Here is a 17,470-nt window from a genome sequence, read left to right on the forward strand (position 1 = left end):
ACTTCTACGCAAGCCCACAGCCTCCTCCAATGCTTACAGCCAACACCACTATTCTGCTGTCGTCTGGTTCTGGTTTCTGCACTTGAACCAAGTCTAACAGCTTAAATGTGTGCAATCGCAGCAGCTCTGCAGCCACAGTGTGCTAGTCAGGGAAGCTGGTCAGAATAGCCCACTGTATATGAAGCCTTATAAAAAAGATCCCTGTATGAGCTTTTGTGGGCTTTGGCAAGATATTTTCAGGCTAATTGATTGCAGTGTGTGCCAAATTGCAACAATTCGTAATGAGTATCATGGAAATATGGAAAGTGATTTGACTGAAGCAATGTTGTGGCTCTTTGTAATATTTCAATCCAGTTTCTTAAATTATTCATTTATTTTGGAAAGTTTTCAGGGGATCGTTTAACAATTCCGTTTAATGACTCTTGGTGTTTAAAAAGTTGCACAACATTTGCTTCAGTGTGAAATTAATGTCAAAGTGTTCCAGAGAGAGAATCCTAGCTCATAGATGAAGAGGCTTTTGCACTCTATCACGTATTACCCATTGTAACTGGCCCGATGAGCTATTAACTGCATTGCTGCTCAATGCACCCAAATTGATAAGGGAGCACACTTAATCCATTTCATAAAGTGAACTTTAAATCTGACCTTCCATTCACCTGGGTTATTGCCCAACATGCTACAAAATACATCTTGTCCCAGAATATTTAATCGTCAATCACTGAGGAGAGCCCTCACTCCTGCCAAGCTTTTACAAGTAAAACCGGACTAACATGCTTTACAAGGCACTTGCCACTAAATGTGATATATTATTTGGTGGCTATTCTCCAACCTGCTGTAAAGCGGTCCTTATAATGTTCCAATTTTTAATAAATGGTACTAATCTTGACAATAACACATTATTTGGCACAGCAATATCTAAGATGTCCCCCAAGCCCTAAGTGTGCTTAAATCTTGTTTTGACCAACGGTAATGACGTATTAAGCTGAAAAGGGACCTTGCGCTGCAAAATTACATAGTAAAATGGTAACACCCAACCCTCCTGTAAAAGGGGCTTTAACTCCTACTAAGTGTTGGCCATGTTACTAGCATAATGTGCTTTAAAACACACCACTTGCCACTAATTTTCCGAAGTTCCTTGAAGAGATAATTTCTATATACCGTACTTAATTTTCATTAAAAGTGGTCAATATTGTAAAGAATGTGACTGATTTACTGAGAAAGTCAATACAGCAGTTGGCACTAAATTACCTGACAATTATTTTATTAGAACCTTGCGAAGCATTGGAAATGGCTATTTAAATTGCAACCCTTATTGGGCAGTTTTACTAACCAAATGCATTAAAATGCTCAGATTATCAACATTCCTTAGAATTCTTTGGGAAAAATTGAAATCTCTTGTTACCTCTGCAGAGTGGTATTTGGGTCCTTTCAGGGTTGAACTAATGTCACTGTTAAGCTTACAAATCCACCATTTGCCACAAAATATCACTAGATATTTTTGTGGCTGGGGTGTCCGTTAACTCATAATAATTTGTCTTTAAGTCCTTTACATAAACCCCTCGGTTCTAAATCATCCAATAAATTGCTTAGGTAGAATATCCAACTTCCTCTTTACAGGCTGACCAAAATGACTGCCTAGTGTGCTATGAAAGTCAATAGTTTCTTCTGGTTCCAGTCACACTTTGGGCAAGAACTGCATTTCCCTCTGTAAAATAGTTTTTAAATCCTGAAATGTGTTAACCAATTGACATAGATTTTATTGCTAAACAAATGAACAATTTGCAACAACATCCACCTAAAACCCTTTCGGAGAGAATGCCCAACTTGTGTCTGAAGCAGATGTTAATTTGGAATGCCGGTAATAGTAGTCACAACTTTCCTCGAAAAGGTTATTTACATATTTACTTCTGTTGCCTACAGAAATCCATTGCATTACTGCTGTTTCACTTCTTCTTTGTAATAGTAAGTTCTAGCAGTCATCTTTGTAATATTAAGTTCCAGCAGTCTTCTTTGTAATATTAAGTTCTAGCAGTCTTCTTTGTAATATCAAGTTCTAACAGTCTTCTTTGTAATACGTTCTAGCAGGCTTCTTTGTAATGTCAAGTTCTAGCAGTCTTCTTTGTAATATTAAGTTCTAGCAGTCTTCTTTGTAATATCAAGTTCTAACAGTCTTCTTTGTAATACGTTTCAGCAGTCTTTTTTGTAATATTTAGTGTAATATTAAGATCTAGCAGTCTTCTTTGTAATGTTACGTTCTAGCAGTCTTCCTTGAATGTTAAGATCTAGCAGTCTTCTTTGTAATGTTACGTTATAGCAGTCTTCCTTGAATGTTAAGTTCTTGCAGTCTTCTTTGTAATATCAAGTTCTAACAGTCTTCTTTGTAATACGTTCTAGCAGTCTTTTTTGTAATATTTAGTTATAACAACCTTCTTTGTAATATTAAGTTCTAGCAGTCTCCCTTGAAAATTAAGATCTAGCAGTCTTCTTTGTATTGTTAAATTCTTGCAGTCTTTTTTGTAATATTTAGTTATAGCAGCCTTCTTCGTAATAGTAAGTTCTATCAATAATGTCGTCATCACCTGTACAATTCTAAAAATGTCATTAACGCAGGGCTGGTGCTCCCATTTGTTTGTTCACATATGTTGCTCGTAGCCAGCAAAAGTTTGGGGACCCCGACTTATGACATTGTGTTTTGGGAGGCAGGCATTACATGTTTCGTAGTTCTCCTTAGACTCGAACATGTTATATTATTCTTTCTGCAAATGACCCAAAAAGAAGGACCAGGATTTGACTTTTCTTTATAATGCATCCAAGTTAGTCAGTAGGTATGAGTGGTAAAGAAGAGCTATGTGTATGTGCTAATTGTGTAAGCCCTCTGTCGTTGGGTCTGGAGTGAGTTTGGGTGAATTTTAGCAGGTTTTTAGTTTATCTTAGTATCTGTTTTCTGAATCCCTTCTTATGTGGGACTATGGCACACGATTAGATCCTCACCACACCACCATTCCTGTGTTAATAGCCTTACTTTTTACCAGTTCAAACATCCTAGTCATGTTATAAAAATTCCATACACTCCCTTCTACAATCACCTTAACTGTTGGAGAGCTAGATTGAGGCAATATGATCTCCAGTGCAGCTCCCGACTTCCACCCTGCTCCTGAAATACTCCTGAAAGCACACCTGCCTTTCAGTTGCTAGTCCGGAGCCTGACTCTTTAGGAGTTTGACTGTGCCAGCGAAGTAAAAATCTGCAGATCCCACACTTTTAGTGGTTTTGAAATAATTCAGGTGCCTGAACATTGCTTCAGATGAAGAGTACTGGTCCATATTAGAAGTATATTGCTGCATCTGTAAGTTCAGGGATGGCAAAAGACAATTTCACTCAGCCGTTCAGTGGTGCATCACCGGTAGCCATACCATGGGATGGATGGATTTGCCTGCATTTACAACATTTTTGCATGGTGGTCCCTGCCTAGAGGATGTTGTTGCCATGGGTGCAAACTTCTGTTGTGTACTGCCTTTGTGGACCTTTAACAGAAAGTACCTCAATACTGTACTGCTGCGCTCCAATCAGGGGAAAGAATTAAGTTGAAAGATGTGGTAGGCAACCTGTCTCTCTACGTAGAGCCTTATCGTGCACTCAGCCTTGGTTATGGAGTAAGCTTCTTGTTCTCTGACATTAGGGGGCACAGACGTGTGTTTGAAAAATATCAGGCATTGGAAAGCTTCAGCTCTGGTTTGTGTTAATCTGTGGATTCATTTGGGGTCTGTTAGTTTGTCAGTTGCCAAGATCACCTCTATTTCATGTGAATCTCAGTCCGTCCGTCATCGTTCGCTTACACTTCTCAGATACCGTTACTGATCACAAGTCTCGGGTACAAGTGGGCGTATGACGCAGAATCTTCGAATTGTTCTATTGTTATATCCTGTGGCCTGTTTAGAGCATTCTTCCCCTCCTGTCATGTCCCTGTCACCTGACTGTGCACCTGTAGGTAAGAGCTGGAGTGGCTGTGATGACGATCCTGGGGAGTGCTACCCCCAGGAGCCCACTGCTAGCGACAGCTGGATCCCACCCTGCAGGGGGTGGGAGGGTCATTTGACGCGTCATCAAAATGTCTCTGATAATAGCTGGGCTCAGAAGGTGTCCTACCAGCAAGGAATGAAGATCGGATGGCCGTGCGCCAGTGAGCTGCCGCTGATGTGACAAGCGGGCTGACCCCGCGTCCCTGCATTTCACTAAAAGCTATTGTCAGCGTTTATAAAACACAAACATGGTCTCTTGCATTTTTATATGCTGCTGCTTAATATTCCATGCCCAAGGAATTCTCCTCTAGGGTAGATTTTATAGATTTTATTGCCGTTTTTAGCTCGCTGCTCTCTACCTTTTTTTCTAGCTGTATTTCATAGGTAAAATAAATCTCCATATTAATTTTGGAGCCATCGGTTGCGACCTCTACTCATGTCTTTCATACAAATCGACCTCCTGAATCTTTTTTCCCCAACACATGCGGTCGTGCTACAGCTTTTCCCGTCATTCCCAGGTGGATTTGAATCCAGTGGTTGGGGCAGTGGTCAGCGGTGTCATCACAAGGTTTCCGGCTAACGGAACCTGGCAAAGGGGAGCTTTCTTTTCGTTGCAAAGAAAAATTGAAGACACCATGCACTACCAGTTATGAAAGGATCAGACCAAAATGTAACATATATTTTAAGTCTGGTATATCACTACAGATGCACTGAAGGAAGCCCACTGTTGAAATTTGTGGAAATTTTTGGTTATGCTCATGAATGCATTAAAGATTTGAACCAGAAATTTAAATGGGTGCATACCTAATTCTCCCCTTGTTGCACATCAGATGTAGGTTTTAGTTATTAGGCTGAGAGGCTTGGCTTTGTTGGTATGCCTCTAAGCATCAATAGAAAAGAGGCGACGTAATTTAATTTTGTTTTGTGTGATGTGTCAGCGTAAATGTTCCGTGTGACGCGGTAGCTATGACTGTCCACCACTGGTTTCTCTACTTTAAATCCAATACAGGTTTTGTAGAAGCCCACAGCAGACAGCCCCTGTAAACAGGGGGAGAGAGATGTAGGTTTGAGATAACGAAGCATTACAACCTCAACTTGGCCCCTAGAATTTATGGAACCTTTTGTATATAGAGTTTGAGTCAAAGTGCGCCTTGGGATTTCAGTTAATTACCTTTTTATTATGGAAGTAGTTGTGACATCATACTAAGGCCCAGGATTTGCACTGTCATCAAGGGAAATCTCTGACTTTCCTGGTGCCATGTTAGTGCCTATTAATTTGAGATCAGCCTTCATTGGCACATAAATGTTTGTTTTTTCAACTTTTCTAAAAATAAAAAAAAAATGAAAAAGTGTTTAGAGAATTTGGCCACTAACATGGAGCGCTTGGAAGTGGGGGCTGTGGAGCCTGGGAGGGAGAGGGAGAGGGAGAGAGGGAGAGAGGGAGAGGGAGAGAGAGGGAGAGAGAGAGAGGGAGAGAGAGAGAGAGAGAGAGAGAGAGAGGGAGAGAGAGAGAGGGAGAGAGATATATATATATATATATATATATATATATATATATATATATATATATATATATATATATATATATATATATATATATATATATATATATACAAGAGTAAGCAGACCGTCTTAAATGTGCTTTATGTGTGGTGTATCCTGTAGGTCATGAAGAAATCTGCGCAGCCTGAAACAAATCCCAGTTCTGTCCCTCTGAACTGTATTTTACACTGCACCATCGAGTCAGAAGGATGCAAAACTGTGGAAAGGCACTTCTGACAGCAGAAACCATGCAAATACTCACCTTTACTGATCAAACCACTGGCTAACTAGTTGGTGCAAGCCACACTATATCCGCCACTCACACCTAGGTTTTCAAATCTTTACTTGTGAAAACTTGCATGTTGCATGGATAGTAGCTGTGCCACGTGTTTGTGGGGTACGTCGACTGATTTCTTTTTTTTTCACCTCAGAAATTGATGTGGTATATTACGGAATTAAATTGACGTTTTTCATTGGTAAGTGTAAATCATTATCAAAATTGGGTTTAAGGTTACACTGTGGTACTTTGAGGGAGATTTGGACTGTTGGCCAGAGCTGGCAATTTTGGAACTGGGGAACCAGGTTTAAACTCTGACCTCGGCTTAACAACTTGTGGTTCTGGGGAAATACTTAACCTGTCTGTGCCAAAAAAAAGCACTTTAATTAACTTGGGCAAGTTCGTACTATAACTGCAAAAAAAAAAGAGAAAATAGTGATAAATTGTCATGGGTGAAATAAGACACACAAAGAAAGGGCTTCGGATCTGCCCAAGTTGTTCTCTGGGTATGATGAACACCCATGCAGATGTTGAGGTCCAGCATCCGTCTTTAAAAACAAGGACTTTGTGCTGCTGACTTCTCCCTCCTGACCTTGCAGTTACTCTGGTAAGGTTCTGTCCTGCTTTCGTTGAGTGGTAGGGCATGGACGTCTGGTAGTAGCCTCTTCTGCCTGGTGCAGTGTCTTCTTGGCTGCAGAAAGATGCAGTGGTGGGAAGATGGTCCAGAGACCGCTGAACACACTTTGTAAAGCACAGCGAGGTTTTATTGCATTTTTCTGCTGATGCACCGATGGGGAGATGAGCCATTGGGGAGACCCTTCCACATGACCCTCCACCCCCTCTGGCATTAAAATGACTCCGAAGAGGTGTCAGAGAGTCCAATAGTACACTTATTAATCTAGTGCAAGGAGAAGATATACAGTATTGCGTCTACTCTGCTCCCAACATCACAACATCAAGTGGTGCGGCTGAGGTCAGACTGGCACTTCCATGGCACGGTTAAAACATTAGCATACTTGGTGCTTACAGTCGATCATCTAACCTGTGAACCAGAAATGCCATGAATACATTATTCTCTTCATGGTTTTCTTAGTAGAAAGATATATGAATTTCTAGCTGTGACTGGCATGTTTGATGGCAGATAAATGTTTGTACCACAACCTTGCTGAATGCCACATTGGTGCCCACGTTACTCCATTGAGTGCTTATAGCTAGCATCTCTGAGGTTCATCATATATATGCACAAGCCGTTGTAATTAGTCTTCTCTTAGACTTGTTGAGAAAATCAGTAAGCACTTTTTAGTGTAATATTTGTAGAATTAATTGCATCACTGGTGAGATCTCTCCAGATTTTAGTGGCCAGGTTGATTCTATAGGGAATTCCCTCCGCTGCTGTCTGTGATGGGCGCATTAAGGTTTAAGACGATCTTTGCCAGAGAAGCATGTTCTCGAGGGAGGAAAGTGGTACCATAGAGTTGCATCTTTTGCAGGATAAGCTTCTCTACTGCAGCCTTTGGTAGGAGACTTTCCACATCACTTTCAGAGTCCTCTTTGAGTTTAGGCTTCTCCTCGTGATCTGCTGCTGCAGCCATTCGCGGTTTCTGTGCTCTGAGGTAGCTTCCAGCTGCAGGAGATACTTAAAGCTCAGAACCCCCCACCCCGCTCCCCCAACACATGTGCATGCAACAGTAGTGGTGCAGCTGCACAAATGCACCTTCACAGTAGTGCATACAGCGAATGATAAGTGTTCCTGCAGTGTTGAACCATTTCCCGCAGTGACGTTGCAGAACTCGCCCCAGGTTGTTCACCTGGTGTGTGATCTGCAAGGGTGTAGATATCAGTGTTTACCCTCACACTGGCTCCACTGTTGTTGCCACCCTGCTGTGGAGCCGGTGTGGTTGTGATGGAGGCTTTTACTCTTGGTTGATTAATATTGGGTTCTTTTGATGTTCTTCAGCCTAAAGCCCATGCCATATTAGAGATTACAAACTTAATGCCATGTAATGTGCAGCAGAGAACGGGCACCAAGATCCTGTGTATGCATAAGTGATCAATCGTGGCAGTACATCGTGCCATGAACAATGCAGACACTGCTGCTAAATCCACACGAGATTCAACTTAACTCTGCGCTTGGCTATTATCTCAGATCAGTTCATTGGGCAGAATCACTTTGTGACTGGTGCAGTCTGTGGCACCATCTTTTGTTGCCTGGAAGGGCCGATCACTGCAGAATTGAAATAGGAAGTCCCAGTAAATCAGTGGGAAAGGGCCAAAGGCCTTGTCCTACTGATGGAACTGGCAGGCCTCCACTGTGCCACACTGTGGATGCTGCTGTGTGTATGAGGAGGAGGAACCTATCGGTCTATCTAGGCTGAAGACATCTTATACAGCATTAGTGCGCATGGGAATATGGTCGCAGATTTTAGTAGCCGGGACCTTCCATTGTTGGCTATCAGACACCTTAAATCTGCCAAAGAAGGCATGAAAATGTATTTGCATTGGACTCCTTGGAATTTGTTACTGGAGTAATTTGTGAAAGTATGCCCTGGTACTCTGCAAATTGAAACTTTTGTGTCCTACATTTTGCAAACCTGTTGGTACATCCCAATTTTGAGAAGTTTAACAGCCAGAAACAATTCCCTGAGATGCTGAGTGTTGATGGGCATGTGCTTCCTATCTCTTGTAGATCCGAGCCACCCAGACGTGCTGAAGGTCATGAGAAGGTACATCCAGCACTTTTTCGGGTGCCGGGAGTGCGCGGAACACTTTGAGGAGATGGCGAAGGAATCCATGGAATCCGTGAAAAGCGCAAATGGTGCTGTGCTCTGGCTCTGGCAGAAACACAACGTGGTGAACAACAGGATTGCAGGTACGTTTGTGGGACCAGGGATGTTCTTTTCTGCTCATGAAGCACTGATCAGGCACAAGCACTGATTTATTTATCTATTTACATGAAGCAAAAATATACCCCCCTAATGACATCACAGGAGGGAGTGAATTGGCTGCCCTCATGGGGAGGGCCCCAGGAGCTATTTTGTCCCAAAATTCATGCTTGGAAAAATAGCCTGGATTGTTTTTTTTTTTTTGTCCGATCGTTCCGGCAGACCTCTCTCGAGTTTGTTACGTGGCTAACGCGTCACTTTATGTAGTAGATGCCTTTTAAAGGTGACGATGTATGTTAGGACCGCTTTTCATTGTGAAAGGGCAAAGTTACATTGTATTTACGAGGACGATTTCAGAAGCTACAAATGCACTTAGTCTGTGACGTTTAGAATGTTTCTCAGCATTAGACCAATGCTTTTTCAGGTCTCTAGTTTCTCCGGTGGGGTTGCAACCACATAAAAAGTTCCTAAACAACAGAGATGCACAAGTGGAAGTTTCCTGTGAGAGGGCATGGTGGTGGGTTTGGCTAGTCCTGGTGAGGAAGCATCCCACTGATCGCAAGGATCTTGCATCTCTACTGTCGGGTGTCCGTCAGCAGCGTGACCAAGCTCAAAAGTTTCTAGAGCTGCTTCTGACCTGGACGGGCAGCTACTCACTGAAATGCAGCACGTCTAAGATGGATTTTTTCCAGGCGAAAATCCTTAGCAAATGCAACCATGGCCAGAGCAAATTTACCTTACTATGATTCTCACCCCAACGTTAAATCCCACATTGACAACTACTCCACCTCCTGTTTTAGCGAAGACAACTTACTTGAGCAGGACTGTTGTGCAAGTTTCAGTAATTTCAAAGATGCGTGGCAGGATCTATGTTTGGTCATGTACGCAGATGGCCTGTTTAAGAGCTGTCCTCCATTCCGGAGCATGACTTTACTGTTGTAGCAGAAACGTTTGATCATTTTCATCCTCATATTTACACACTTTAACTCAGTGCTTAATTTGAGCCGGTGGTTTCTGGGGCTGGGTGCTGGCAGTTTCTGGGGCGGTGTGCCGGCACTTATTTTTGAGCACCGGTACCTAGTTTTCTGCATCAGGCATTTACTGCGAGTAAAAACACATACAGGGAAGGCAGAGGAAGAGACAAACGAAAAAGCATCACCAAGGGAGAAAGCAGAATGCTGCAAGAGAGAGCTGAAGGGACAGAGAGTGGCTGCAAATGGATTAAAGAAGCCCAAGATTGCTTGTTTCAGAGGAGAGCGTTGGGCACCGGTACGTTTTTATTTACAAATTAAGCACTGCTTTAACTCAAGGCACTCTCTTTGCAACAGCTGGCTTACCTTCACAAAGACACATTGCATTCTTGTAGAAGCAGATCTCTCTGGCTAAGTACATAATCTTAGACCGTAACAACAAAACTCAGACTAACAAATTCTCCTATTGTGCTCCCAAGCCACAGCCTGAGATGCTTTCCTACCTCTCAGTTCAATGGGTTCTAAAGACTACTTCCCAAGCCCCATGTAGCACATGCTCCCCAGTTATCATCAGTCCCTCTTTCCTCTTTTGATGTTTCTAAAATTCAGCGTTTCTTGCACATATTTCTCCCCCCTTCCATTTTAGAAATGCACATGTGAGTACACAGATGTGATTATGGGGAAAGAGTATTTGGTTAAAAAGATGTAGCAGTAAGGACGTCTGCTGAATGCAAGATGTGTGCCCGCTTACTTCTCTTTGTTCACCCAGGCAGACTACATCCTTCATGTTTGGTGATACCTTGTTCACTATGGTCTGTTGAGATTTGCTGTTCCTGATTATGCCTGTGAGCGCAAAGAGTAGACTACAGACGCTGTCAAATTGTCCATCCTGGCTGATAACGTGAGGTCATGTATGGGATTCCCTCCGGCCCTTCCTGCCACCCCTTACACACCCACCCATGTGGAGCAAGGGATACTCTTCAAGGTGCTACATTTTGTCCCAAAAAAAAAGCCAAGTCAACCTTTGTAATAAATGTTCAGGGCTGGCATTTAACCCATAATACTTTATGCAGGACCCAAAACACAACATGGAGTCAGTTACTCAAGTGCCAGTTTATGGAAAGCCTGGCTTCTCATATTTATCTGAAACCAAACTGTTGAAATTCTGACCAATATTAAAAAACATTGTCCTCCGAGTTATTTCAGTGAACTGAAAGGTCAGCGTTTTCAGTCCAGCTCTTGTTTTTTGAATGTTCTAGTTATATTCTCCAGTAGCTTCCATCGGGTAGGGAAGGCTGCCTGGAGGGAGCGGAGCTGCTGGGCTCCAGTTCGTTTTCTGTTGTCCCCCCGGATTTTGCAGCTTATTTGGGACTGCCACGCCCCCTTCTAGCGGCACCCTATTTAATGATGGAAGCTGCATGCGGTTTCTGCTCTGGTGCGGTCATTCTACACTGCTTGGCCTGTCACACCGGGGGTTGCTGTGGCAACAACCTTATTTGCACTTTTCTGTTCCTTGTAGCGCTCTAGTATGGGCGGAGTTGCCTGGTTCTACTTTATTGGGCACCATCTTAGATGGGCTCCCTGTGATTTTAATTGTTTTTCGTGTTATAGTTTTTCTCACCGTTTCATTTATGTGTTTTTTAATTTCACCAGTAGCTTCCATCGGGTAGGAAAGCCTGCCTGGAGGGAGCACAGCTGTTGGGCTCCAGTTCAATTTCTGTTGTCCCCACTGGTTTTGCTGCTTACTTGGGACTTCCACGCCCCCCTTCTAGAGGCGGGTTAGTTAATGATGGCAGCTGCACGGCCGAGCAGCGGGCGCGGCAAAGGCAAGCCTGTCTACGCCTGGCCGACGCCAGGGCCTGGTCCCCTGCCCATTTAACCGTAACCTCCCTGCACTACTCTCCTAGGAAGCTTAAATCCCTGGGTTCGGCGCTACTGAACCATTCTTGTGAGATGCTGGATCCCATGCAAGCTAGTTCTTGCTGCGGTAAGTGTGGGTTTAATGTTTTACACTTGCAGAGCCCAAAACCATTGGGAAACAAACATCCCCTGTTCCCTCAATGGCACACTTTTATTCTATAAACTGTCGGTCACTAGCTAAGCCCAAATTGGAACTGTATGTTTTCCTGATCGACCACTCCGCAGACACCATCGTTTTATCTTAAACATGGCTTTCAGAAAGTTCAGTTCCCAACGTTTATATGGCCATTCCTCAGGGTTATGTCTTTGTTAGTCTTGATGGACCTTTGCAAAGGGGAGGCAGGATTGCATTTATTCATAGACAATCTACTCGTTGCACCTTCTCAGAGATTGCAAATGCTGGGAGTGGGGCAGCTTTTTTCTATCTTGCGCTCTCGGGTAACTTTACGCTAACAGTGTTCTTGATTTGTTGGCCTCCTGGCTCGGCTTCACTTTTTCCTGCCTCTTTAGCCAATATTCTGCAAGACTACGTTTTAAAGTATTCGACTTTTAAGATAATTGGGGACTTGCTTCTTCATGTTGATGATGCCGATTTTTTTTGGGCAGCAGCCACCCTGGTAGCTGATTTGGAAGCATTGCAGTTGGTGCACACGCCAGCTCATAGGATGGGTCACACGATAGACCCCGTGTTTTCCAATCCATCCGACCTGGTGGTTGACCCTCCTATACCGCTTCCATGGACAGATCATTTTGTGGTATCTTTCCCTGTGCCTTTATGCTCACCAAAGCAATTACTCGCCACTAGTCAGTCAATTATGACTCGAAGATGGGACAATGTGACCCCGGGCGCGTTTACCCCAGCTTTGAAAGTAGCTGTCCTCTTGTAGAGCACTGTATTGCCACAGCTGATTCTCAGTTAGCAGAGTGGTTTTAGGGTGCACTGGATTAGATGGCACCAGTTGTTGAGCGTACTGTCAATAGAATGAACCCTTCGGCGGAATGCTTTAGCGAAGAACTACACAGCTTGAAGAAAAGCTGCAAGTGTCTAGAGCGCATCTGGGGCACAAAGTTTAACCCTACAGATAAGATCAGTTACCGCATAGCTCTAAAGGACTATCACAGGCAAATTAGGATCACGCGGCACAATTTCTTTGTAGGTAGAAAAAAGACATCTCAGAACTCTTCCCGTGAACTTTTCTCAATAGTTAAGTCTCTTCTCTTGATCGCGTCTCGGTGGCTATTCCTCCATGTGAAGCCCGCTGTAACACCCTCCCTCAGCATTTTGTTTTTTTACAAGGTTGCCTCTATATATTCCACCTTTCTTGAGGCTGTCCGAAACGCCCCTTGGATAAGGAAGCTCTTTTCCTGCTTTAAACCGATAACAACAGAGGATTTCATTCAGATTATGGCATCAGTGAAGTCAGGGGCTCCTTCTGATCCTGCATCCCCGGCCATTGTGGAACGTGGAATCTCCTTAGCATCTCTTTTAGCAATGGACAAGTTCCTCAGTCCTGGAAACACGCCACCATAGTGCCTCTGCTAAAGAAGCCTTTGCTCAGTGCTACTAAGCTTGAGATTTTTGGACCTATCTCGTTACTTCCCTTCACGTCTAAGGTGGCAGAAAAATATGTAAATCAGCAACTTTCATTATTCATCGAAGCTAGAGATCTCTTACAAAACTCAATCAGGCTTTCGCCCCCAATACAGCACAGAGTCAGCTTTACTGTTCATTGCTGAATCTATTCGACAAGCTGGGGACCGAGGGGACGCTACTGAGCTGCTCCAGCGGGATCTTAGCGCAGCATTTGACACCGGGTCTCATAGCCCGCTCCTTGAATGGTTGTGCAGCCATGGAATCTGGGGCATTGCCCTGCGGTGGTTGGCCTGCTTTTTACAGAACCCCAATTTTTAGGTGGCTCTCAGACCCTATGCTTCGAAGGTTTTTCCTCTGCTCCGGGGGGTGCCTCGGCTGTTCTTGAGCCCGACATTGTTCAGTCAGTATATGCTCCTCCTGGCTGATATCGTTGAGCGATACGGCTTTAACATCGTATTGTACGCTGTTGATACACAGTTAATAGTCACCCATTCTCAAAACTCTGCCAACACAGCGGTGCTGCTTCGATCCGGCTTGGCAGAAGTGGCGGAATGAATGAGCTTCAGTTGCCTCAAGCTAAATTCTGGGAAGACTGAGGTACTCATCCTGGGCAAGCATCCCTGAGTCTGGTGGAATACTTGGTAGCCTGACTCTCTGGGCCCTTTACTTGTACCCAAGCCCAGAGTCAAAAATGTGGGAGTTTGGTTTGACTCGGTTATCATTTGAGAGTCAAATCACGGGCCTAGTAGGACAATGTTTCAGGATCTTAAGATCCCTGAAAAAAATGCACATCGTTCTGCCAGAGGCAGCTATGAAGACCGTGGTCCAGTCTTTGATTATGTCTGGACTGGGCTACTGCAATGTACTGTACTGGGGGGTTGCTCAGTGCCGATCAATGAGACTCCGGCAGGTGCAGAATATGGCAGCTCGGCTTCTACTAAATTAGCCTAGATGTTGCCCTTCAGCCCCAGCTCTGGCAAAGCTGCACTGGCTCTGTTTGTAGCAGCATTTTTCCTTTGAAGCCTTGTGCTGCTGCCACAAACTTTTGAACAGCAAAGTCCTAGGTATTTACACCCATTGGGTGCGGCCTATTCTCCTAAGAGAAACTTGACCAACGGGGGCTGCCTTAGTGAATATTCCCACCTTTAAAAGAGCTCGTATCAGAGGTTGCTCCTTCAGAGTTTTGGAGGCCAAGCTGTGGAACCCCCTGCTTCTCTTGCGTACTCAGGAAACATCTGAGTTATCTTTTCGTAAGAAACCAAAAACTTGGTTATTTAGATCTATATAAGATCTGCCACTCTGGCATCTCTGTACCATCGAAAGGAAAACCCCAGCGCTTGGACACAGCAGTTGACGTAACTAGGTGCTTGACAAATCATATTATGATTATGCAATACGCCTTCTTTGTGCTTTTGCCTCACACAAAGCACATAGAGGCACAGTAAGGTCACACATTATGCACATTCAGAATAAATCCAAGCAAACCCAACATGACGTTGTAGAAACAAGCAATCGCTGTCCATGAGCGCTTCCTTCCAAGGCAAGGCCGGATGATTTTACCTGAATGACTTCATGTCTTTCTCGACTTCCTAATCACCATTTACTTGTGCTGAGTGCATAGAAATGTGAGCCTGAGTAATGCTGCAATAATGGATGCCATTTCTGCCTCTAATGGTGGCCCCGGGTATTCATTCTGAGCAGTGATTAATGAAAGCAGTGTCAGCTCAGATGTAGAAGAGATGTTGGCATTGAATTTCTTTCCAGTGCAATGATCAATGCTTCTAATATGTGCCTAAACCTGGGCTCTGCTTTTTCAGGATTTTTACAAGTCGTTTTTTTTTTTCTTTCAGGTTTACTGTCGGTCAGTCCCAAAGGTAGTTCTTGCATTGTTGTTCCTTCACTTACATCAACAATGAAACATGTAATAGAATAATAGAACTGAGCACCTATAGTGAACTTTGTCGCTACACGGAGAAATAGTTTTGTTATAGTCTTTAAATTTACTCTGATTAGCTAATAATGCACCTTTTTTGCGAATAAATGCCCTGCTTCTGAATCATGGCACAAGGAGCTGATGGTGCAATTGCTGCAGACTTCTAAGGATTCCTTCCCGGAAAGTGTTGTGAGGATACAGATAGGCCCAAATCTAGTTTGCTCCAGGTTTGATCAAAACTAATCTCAGACTTGTACAAAATTGCATTGTAATGCAGTTTGTAGAGTAAAAATATTCTCCATCATTGGGTCTTACATAGCTTCATAGGAAGTGCAATTATCCATCATTGTTAGGACAAGGAGTATCCGGTACATTCAACATAGCAGTATTAAAATAATTCACTTGATCTACTAGTCCACGTAGGGTATAGGGCCTTCACCCCAGGGGCCAGCTTCATATGTCGTATTGCATTTCTCATGTTGGTGGGTTTTAGGAATGAGCTCTGACCTTTTTGGGCGTTTCCCAGTACATATATCAACACAATGAGAGTAATTTTACTGTTACATCCAAGTGCACAAATCTCTTTACAGGTAAGGCATAAAGGGTTCAAAAAGCAGTCAGGTCAGACTGCAAAAACCTGAGACGGTAAAGTTAGTCCTTAGATCCGAAACACCGCCTTCAGCAGGATGCTGAAAAGTAAACTCTTTGCGAAGACATTGGTGCGAACTCGGAGTTGTGTTCCAGTGGTGAGTGAGGAATGCTTATGTGGCCAAATATGCTTCTTTGCAGTCTAAAGGCAAAAATATGCAGCGCTTGAACAATTACTTGCTAGAAGAGAAAAGGTTTCTTGCTCCTACTTCAGTTTTGTAGCATTAGACCCTTTCAACGAATCACTTGTGATGTTGAAAATGATACTTTTGCGCTTTCCATGCTTCTGAGAAAAAAAATTCTGAAGGTGGCTGCCGAGCGGCAAGACTTAAATGTTTAACTCCCCATCGATTGAATGGTGGACAGGGACAATGAGATGGATATGATCTCTTAGGTAAACTGTATGACTTTAATCCTTCCACATCTGCAGTGGATTCCCAGCCTGATGTTAGAATAAAAAAAGAACACACGAATCCATCAAAGACACCAATCCCTAGAGAGATGGTTAAAACTATAAACATTTTATTGCAGATGCCAGATGTCGCAATGCCTCCTAAGGCCAGCTGTTGAAAGAACTGTTCTTATTTTATAATTTTAATCCAGTTTTGTGTAGTCCGCATATAAGGGTCTTGAGGTACCACTGCGTACAGTATAGACTAGGATTTTTTTATTTTCCCCATACTAATCATACATTTCTATGCAGTTCCCCATATTTTAATGAACTCCCTTCATATAGTATTGAGACTAACTCTTATGTAACCAACTTTCAGATCTTTACTTTTTAAGCTTCTTGAAAGATTTCTTAGTAAAATCACTTTCCCAAAGCTAGGATCTTGGTAATCTGGAATATGTAGGGATGAGCTGCCAGGCTGCAGAGAGAAGTTGTTCGCAGTAAGCGTACGCCAATGTTTGTTGAATGTCAGACTCGTAGTCTTATATATTCTTTGTGATATTTTATTAATCTTCTGCCTGTGAACGGGCTAACACATGCGTAAACGTTTTTACGAATCTTCTAGTGTAGCCTATAGTGTCTTTCTTTTATAGTCCGAGCCAGTGTTGCGACTTGATGTTGGTTTTAAGAGTATTGCTGTCTACTGAATTGCAAGGTATTTGTTACTACACCCTCGTTTCACTCAGTTCTGTTTTTGTCATTGTTTCCCTTGTCTGGATTCCTTTGTACACCAGTGAAGATTTTGGTTGTTTGATTGTCTTAACATGTGCTCACTAACCCTAAGCCCTCGAGATCCCTGTCTTTCATAATATCAACATATTTTCCCTCTGAGAAGGTTTCATAGTTGGAAAGGTGGACTTGCATCCCAAGAATGTAAAATGGTTTCATTTGTCCCTTCTCTGTTGACTGATATACATTCTGTGCTTCTTGATGAATGCACTTCTGTTGCTTCAGAGACCCACCATCATCCTTGATGTAAGGATTGTGCCAGGTATTTGTAGATTGTGTCATGTACATTTTATGTTCACAAGCTCTAGACAAGGCAAAGTGATGAATGGTATTTGTGGCCCGAAAGTTGACACAATTGTGTGGCTCCAGGATGCTGTAGAGCCTTTGTAGAGACTTTGTTCCTTTAGATCCACTGCACTGAAAGCTGGAGTGATCGAAGTCAACCCCAGTCTTGTTTATTCACTCTGAAAGTCATCAGATAGTCTAGCAGTGGAATGAAAAAAT

General features: G+C 43.1%; 1 protein-coding gene across 1 annotated transcript in view; it reads left to right on the forward strand.

Moving 5' to 3' along the window:
* QSOX2 (quiescin sulfhydryl oxidase 2) overlaps positions 1-17,470 on the forward strand; it is a 214,702-nt gene that overhangs the window by 194,265 nt on the left and 2,967 nt on the right. The window contains exon 11 of the mRNA XM_069241624.1: positions 8,525-8,707. Coding sequence (XP_069097725.1) covers positions 8,525-8,707 — 183 coding nt within the window. The remainder of the gene's footprint in view (positions 1-8,524; positions 8,708-17,470) is intronic.

This window comes from Pleurodeles waltl, chromosome 6, assembly GCF_031143425.1.
Source record: "Pleurodeles waltl isolate 20211129_DDA chromosome 6, aPleWal1.hap1.20221129, whole genome shotgun sequence".
Lineage (NCBI taxonomy): Eukaryota > Metazoa > Chordata > Amphibia > Caudata > Salamandridae > Pleurodeles > Pleurodeles waltl.